Below are 8,071 nucleotides of genomic sequence, written 5' to 3' on the forward strand. Positions count from 1 at the left end.
TAAATACATCGAAAGGAAAAAGGGATTATCAACAAATCAATGAGAGAGAGGATCAACAGTTCCTCCTCTGCCAAAGAAGCCGCCCTCTAGAAGAAAGAACCTTTCAAAACCTGAAGACGGTCAATCCCACAAGAACGATCACAAGACAAAATTCTCAGTGGATGAACTTCTCAAGGATCAAAAAAAGTCGAATATCTCAATATTGAACTTGTCACTGCTTGAGAAGGGTCCTTATATACCCAACACAGTGCATGTGAAACCTAAGTATGGACTTACGTTCATTGACTATGATGGTCATTACAGGTTTCAGTGAGTATCCGAGTTCCATGTTTGCCCTATAGATCACTTAGAATATCTAAGGACTTGGCTAAATGAAGATCTATTTGGAGAGATGATGAAGCGCAAGATCAAAAAGAAAATGCTCAGACGGAAGAAGCTTGGAGAAGATATCCCTGAGTACATCAACTTCAGCAATCTAGATTAAACATCCTTTCAATCTTGTAATATCTTTTATTTCTTATCTTTTCTTTCAGTGTATAACATTTATGTATTAGGTCTACCAATGCTGATTATAATAACTTGTAATATTTTCCCTTGAAATATATTCAATAAAATGATCAGTTCTTTGAAAAAAGAACCCTGAAAAGAGTAAATAGAGCATGTATTTGTGAAATCTATTTATGTCTTACATACACCTTTTTAGTCAGTGAGTATGTTTTCAGTTTTTGTTATTAATATTGTGTAAGTTTATGCTTTCAGCGATAAGAAGCTCATCTACACAAGTGTGAAATCTACGCAAGATTTAATGAACACTAATGAGACCTTCAGTGTCATTCCAGTTTTCAGCGATCAAATGAATCTTGTTGAGCAAGATAGTTTTTGTCTTATCCTTCAGCGCATAAAAGACAAACTCATACCTTTCAAAGTAAAGCATTGTACAGAGTCACTCCATTGTCTCCAAGCGTGCTTACCTACTTTATTAAAAAAGACTGTTCATATACGGTCAAAAGACTGTATACTGCAACAAAGGACATGATTACCTCTTAAAGCTTGCCACGTGCTTTGTACCTTCTGAATTGCATTTAATGCAATGAGTATAAATAGTTGAGTAGATCTCTCTTCTCAGTTACATCTTCCTCATCTTATCTTACCCAAGAAGATACTTTTATTTCTACTCTATGTCTAAGAAAAAGACCCACTTTAACAAAGTGAAGAACATATTACTTATTGACCTTTTTCTTGTAGCAAGTCTTTTCTTCTTGTTATCTGTAATTTTGTATGTATCTTTGATTGTTTAGATAGGTTCTATTTCCTCGATATTACTGTTACACGCCATTTTGGACATTTATTTCTATCTCAACGGGCGTATGCTCTCGAGATCATTGAAAAAGCAGGCATGACATCCTGTAAACTGGTTCCCACTCCCGTGGATACCAAGGCCAAGTTGGGTACTGATTCCAGTGCTCCTTTCACCGACCCAACTCATTATCGGAGCGTTGCTGGTGCTTTACAATATCTTACCTTCACTCGACCCAATATTACCTACACAGTTCAACAGGTCTGTCTTCATATGCATGACCGTAAAGAATCTCACATGTTGTCTCTAAAGCAAATTCTCTGCTACCTTCAAGGTACACTCGAGTTCGGTCTACATCTTTACCAAACCTCTACCACCAACCTCGTTTCTTTCACCGACGCTAATTGGGGTGGTTGTCCAAACACTTGACGCTCTTACAAGCGGTTATTGCGTTTTTCTTGGCAACAACCTACTTTCTTGGTCTTCTAAACGGCAACCCACGTTCGCTCGGTCTATTAAATAAAAATCCGATATATTTTCACGTAATTAATGGGACAGAAGATTATAAATATATTGTGTCCCAATATTTCCATGGTTCTTGGAAAACATCATTAAATTTAGGATCTTCATATAGGACTTATTAATTTATTAACCTCCATGTTTTTTGGAGTCCAGATCAAGAACTGGTATTTCTTACGATCAGAGCTTCTTTCTCCCCTCATCTCTCTCTCTCTCTCTCTCTCTCTCTCTCTCTCTCAACAAATCAAAGAAATCAAATTTACTTCCATTTGCACACCAAAATTTCTAGTTTTCATCATGTGGGTCTATGTGTTCCATCACCTGCATTGCCTTTTTCTTCAATCTTTATCAATATCTGTTTAAATATGATTGTTCACAGGTGAGTTAGTTAATTTGGTTCAATTTCAAACAACCCTAATTATAGCTTTTCTTGTCAAATTCATCATATTCTTTTTTTTCTCCATGCATCTTCTTGGTACCCATTTCAGATTTTACTCAGGAAAAAGGATTATATGCATATGCATATGCATATCTATATGTATACGTATATGTGTATGTATATCTCTATGTATATGTGTATGTGTATGTATGTGTATATATGTATGTGTGTGTTCTTGTTATTATGTACACTGTGTGAATCACACACACAAACACTTATCTTGTGTGTGAAATTAAAGATCATGAGCTATTTAATTCACTTTGATTGATCTATATTCTATTTACCAAGTTCATAGTTTTGTGGAATTGTTCAATTGTATATTCTTCTGATTACCGTTTCTTTACTACGATCTGTGAAATCTTGTCTAGATGAGTTATAATGCATAGATGATATATATTGATTTTACGTTCATATCATCATCTAATGATATACCAATAGGTTCAAATTACTACAACAAAATCCGCTTTATAAGAGACCAAATTTGTCTTAATGCCTCAATAGACTGTTTTATAAGATTCAAGTTTACACGCACAAAGAATTGTGCATCCCGTATAGGTATTCATATGTTGATATGACACTGTTTGGACATTCTTAAAAACTTGTTGAGGTGCCCAATTGTCTGGTCTAATAAACTTAATTCCTATAAAACAGTTTATTATGATATTTAGACATATTTGACATCTTATAAACCCGATTCCGTTACAGTAAATCGATATTTCCCTTTTGCTGATCCCAAAAAACATAATTCATATTATGGGTTCAGTTTGCTTTTAGATTCACATTGCTTTTATGGAATCATGAAGGTACAAAGATTGGGGACTTTCAAGAAATCTTGTTGATGCTGATGCATTATAAGTAAACTCAAATCTCTCAAGAAATTGTGTGTAGAAAAGTGAAAAATGAAGACAGGAGCTGTGACTGTAGCCCTTGCTGCCACCATTGGCAACTTGTTGCAAGGATGGGATAATGCCACAATTGCAGGTACATATAGCTTTAGTTCACAACAACAAATTTACTCTATCTGGTGTCCTTTAAGTGTCTTAATAGACTGTTTTCTAAGAACAAACATTTATGTACTTAATGTAAAAGTGTTACAATAAGTTTATAGGACGGTATTGAATGTATTTAACAAGTTTTTTTAGGACATTTTGAAATGTAAAATCTGATTAATTTTTTTATTTGATATTATTTGAAAAAAGTGTACTATAAAAACAAGTATCTTATAAAAAGATGTATTCACATGACACTTTTGAAAAGTTTCATTTAAATAACTAATAAGACATTTTACTTCAGGTAAGAGTCCTAGAAAACGTGTTAAGGTGTCCAAAATTGTCATACAAATTTATTGTAATACTTTTACGTAGTAAACATAATTGTTTGGTCCTATTAAGACACTTGGACGTCTTACAGACCCAATTTTGTGCAGTTGTTATGGTTTTCCATGATGTTGATCATAATCTAATGATGCATGCATGCAGGAGCTGTTCTTTATATCAAAAAGGAATTTCATTTAGAAACACAACCTACAATTGAAGGGCTAATCGTTGCTATGTCACTAATCGGTGCCACGGTGATCACTACATTCTCCGGACCCGTATCAGACACCATCGGAAGGCGGCCAATGCTCATAATTTCTTCGATGTTTTACTTTATTAGTGGTCTAGTGATGTTTTGGTCTCCTAATGTTTACGTTTTGTTAATCGCAAGACTTCTTGATGGATTCGGGATTGGTCTGGCTGTCACACTTGTGCCCCTTTATATATCGGAGACCGCCCCATCGGATATCAGGGGGTTGTTGAATACTTTTCCACAATTTACGGGTTGTATTGGAATGTGTTTAGCGTATGCTATGGTGTTCACTTTGTCGTTAAGATCCAACGCCAGTTGGAGAATGATGCTTGGCGTTCTTTCGATTCCTTCCATTGCTTACTTCTTATTGGCGGTGTTTTTCTTGCCGGAATCTCCACGGTGGTTGGTGAGTAAAGGGAAGATGGATGAGGCTAAAATCGTGCTGCAAGCACTTCGCGGCACGGAAGATGTTTCAGGTTCGTTTCACGAACTCATTCCGTCAATGTTTGGTGGATTGCTTTAGTACGACATAAAACATGCTTAAATGTCATAATAGACCATTTTATAGGACTTAAGTGAAGATTAATAAGACGTTTTATTTCAAAGTGTACTAAAAAACTTGTTAGGATGCTCAATAAGTCTTATCAACTTACTGTGAAGAGGAATAAGATGTTCCATTCCAAAAGTGTACTAAAAAAACTTGTTAGGACGCTCAAAAACGTCTTATCCACTTACTGTAAAGGTTAATAGGATGTTTTATGTTTAAAGCGTCATAAAAAAACTTGTTCAGATGTTCAAAAACGTCTTATCAACTTATTATAACACCTTTATATAAGACGTTGTCTATTAAAACATTTAGACAGATTTGGTATATTATAAACCCAATTTTGTAGTAGTAGATAACACTTAGATATTTATGCGGGCATGGATCGTTTTTCAGGCGAAATGGCATTACTAGTTGAAGGTCTAGAAGTGGGAGGCGAAACGTCTGTAGAAGAGTACATCATCAGTGCCGATAACGAACTTAGCGAAGATCACGTAGAAGAGAAGGATCAGATCAAGTTATATGGGGCCGAAGAGGGTCAATCGTGGGTGGCTAAGCCGGTTAGAGGTCAAAGTTCTCTAGTCCTGGCTTCACGCCAAGGAAGCATTTCCCACATGATGGATCCAATGGTGACTCTATTCGGAAGTATCCACGAAAAACAACACGAAGGCGGAAGTAAAAGTTTGATTTTCCCGAATTTTGGTAGCATGTTCGGGGGAGATCAACAACATAAAGCGGAGAACTGGGACGTTGAAAGCAATCACGATAAGGGAAATCTATCGGGGGACGAATCTGATGATCATAATCTTCGGAGTCCTTTGCTATCGCATTACTCAACAGAAGTCGATAAAGATGTGGCTGCACCTGCTTCTAAAGGGAGTATGTTAAATATTCGACAACCTAGTGAGACGACTAACGCCATGGGGATCGGTGGCGGGTGGCAGTTGGCGTACAAAAAGACCGATGAGGGGAAGAAATCTGGCGGCCTTAAGCGGATTTACCTTCATCAGGAGAGTGGTGCTGGTTCTGGTGCTGATTCTAGGCGCAAATCTGTTACTTCGTTTGCTGGTGCAGGTGATCATGGTGAAGTGGTTCGTGCCTCAGCTCTTGTGAGTCGATCGGTTTTGTGTCTAGATGACGCAGCTGGTCCGAACGCACTTCAGTCGGGTGTGTTCAAGCCCCCGCCTTCGACTAAAAAGGGGTCAAGTTGGGCTGAACTTTCCGAGCCTGGTATCAAACAAGCGTTGATTGTTGGCGTAGGGATCCAAATACTTCAACAGGTGAATCGATAGGTTTGAACTTCACTTCGTTTTGCGGTAACAAAATCTGGTTTATAGAACGTCAAAAATGTCCCGGTGTCTTAATAAACTACTTTATAAGACTAAAGTTTATGGGACCAGACTAAAGTTTATGGGACCAAACAACTGTGCATGTGCATTCTATGTAAATGTGTTATAATAAGTTTATAAGACTTTTTTGAACGTCTTAACAAGTTCTTTATTAGGATAGTGTCATATTAGTTTTTTTATAGCGACACTCTGGAGAAGTTACCTATGAATACATCTTTTTTATAGGAGACTTGTTTTTATAAGATATTTTTTTGGAATGATGTTATAAAAAAGTTAATAGGATGTTTTATTTCAATGTATGGTAAAACTTGTTAAGAGGCATAAAAGAGTCTTAAAATATATCGTACCAATTTTAGATAGAAAACACAATATTTTGGTCATATAAAATAGTCTATTAGGACAATTACATATTGTTCGCGTCCTATAAACCAGATTTTGTTGCATTGCGTACACCCTCCAAGACCCTAATTCTTATGGATTTACTGGGTTCATTTGGTTTGGTTTTAGTACTTTTGACATGTATGTGTTAACGGATTCTTTTGAATTGAAACAGTTTTCTGGAATAAACGGGGTTTTGTACTACACCCCTCAAATTCTTGAACAAGCGGGCGTCGGGATTCTTTTGGCGAACATGGGAATTGGTTCAGAATCGGCTTCTTTTCTCATCAGCGGTGTCACGACGTTCTTGATGCTTCCTAGCGTTGGTGTTGCCATGAAGCTTATAGATATTGCTGGTCGAAGGTAAATTCTTTCTTCTTTAGGAAAGTTAACATTTTTCATTCCGATCCAAATTTGGTATATTGATCCATTAGGTAGTATGCCAAAGGTAAATTCTTTCTTCACTACCACAAATTCGTGTTTATAGGACATCAAAAATGTCCGAGTGTCGTAACAAACTATTTTATAGGATTTAAGTTTATAGGACCAAATACTCGTATGTACTATCTAAAAATGTTGTAATAAATTTATAAACTTTTTTGGGCGCAATAACAAGTTTTTTAAGACATTTTTTATAAAAAACAAAAAAAACGTTGTATTTGCTATTTTACATGACGCTATTTGAAAAAGTGTCTGATGAAAACAAATGACACTATAAAATAGCTAATATAACGTTTTGAGAAAAAAATTGTCCCAAAAACTTGTTAAGACATCCAAAAGCGTCTTATAAACGTAATGAGACATTTTATTACTTGGTCCTATATACTTAAGTCTTATAAAGTGGTATATTGAGACAATTAGAAACTGTTGGCGTCTTATAAACTCAACTTTATGATAATCGTTAGTGTTGAAGTACTCTTTTCACCTGGGTATGAATCCAGGTGAGAGCGTATCGACACTATTTTTACAACAAATTTACCAATATTGAACCATTTTTTCATCGTTTTCTCCCAGGATGCTGCTCCTAGCCACGCTACCGATACTTCTTATATCACTCATCGTACTAGTTGTGAGCAATACCATTCCTATGCGGTCCGATATCCACGCCGTTATCTCCACCATAAGTGTCGTAGTTTACTTTTGCACCTTCGTGATGGGCTTTGGTCCGATCCCCAACACACTTTGTTCAGAGATCTTTCCTACCCGCGTTAGGGGTCTCTGTATCGCCATTTGCGCACTTACATTTTGGGTAGGTGACATTATCGTGACTTACACACTTCCGGTGCTACTAACCACCATTGGCCTTGCGGGTGCTTTTGCAATCTATGCGGTCGTGTGTACCATCTCTTGGTTTTTCGTTTACTTCAGAGTGCCCGAAACAAAGGGTATGCCACTTGAAGTCATTACAGAATTCTTCGCCATGGGTGCTAAGAAGACAAATTGATCGGATTCATAAGATCGAACGCTCTATCGGATATGACGTTTTTGATGATATGACAAAGCTTGAGATCGAGAAACTGTGTGCCGAGACACTGAGAAAAATCAAATAAGTTTGTTACGAGTCACGTCCTAGTCTGTAACCGAATTGTTTCTTCACCTTAAATTTCTATTTCATTGAGGATACTGATCGTATTTCTTTGAAAACTTTGATTAATTTGAGCCAAGTTATTTCACACCTATGTTTTGTTTCAGATTTATTTTAAATGTCAGCTTAGTTGGCAAATGAACGAGTTGACTTCGTACAAATATAAGACAGGTCCTAAATTCGGTTCCAGGCCACTTGCTAGTCTCGGTCGTTGAATGAGCCAAAAAATATCTCTCACATCGGTATCCTTGGAGGCGGAGTTCTATATGGAACCAGTTAAGGTTGTCGGTAACTCTTTGACCAAATCAAAAAATAATTGATAAGCAATAAATATTTAAATATTGCATGATTTCACATGACCTAAAACTAGAGACGGACCTATGAAGGATTT

At 36.6% G+C, this 8,071-nt stretch overlaps 1 protein-coding gene across 1 annotated transcript; it reads left to right on the plus strand.

Annotated features, from left to right (window-relative positions):
• Nucleotides 1–3,154: 3,154 nt before the first annotated feature.
• Nucleotides 3,155–7,539, plus strand: LOC112513601 (monosaccharide-sensing protein 2-like). Its single transcript, XM_025119917.1, has 5 exons — nucleotides 3,155–3,236; nucleotides 3,734–4,300; nucleotides 4,765–5,648; nucleotides 6,271–6,458; nucleotides 7,110–7,539. The coding sequence occupies exons 1-5, from the start codon at nucleotides 3,155–3,157 to the stop codon at nucleotides 7,537–7,539; spliced, it is 2,151 nt and encodes a 716-aa protein (XP_024975685.1).
• Nucleotides 7,540–8,071: the final 532 nt, after the last annotated feature.

This window comes from Cynara cardunculus (assembly GCF_001531365.2).
Source record: "Cynara cardunculus var. scolymus isolate 2C chromosome LG 5, CcrdV1, whole genome shotgun sequence".
In the NCBI taxonomy this organism is placed as follows: domain Eukaryota; kingdom Viridiplantae; phylum Streptophyta; class Magnoliopsida; order Asterales; family Asteraceae; genus Cynara; species Cynara cardunculus.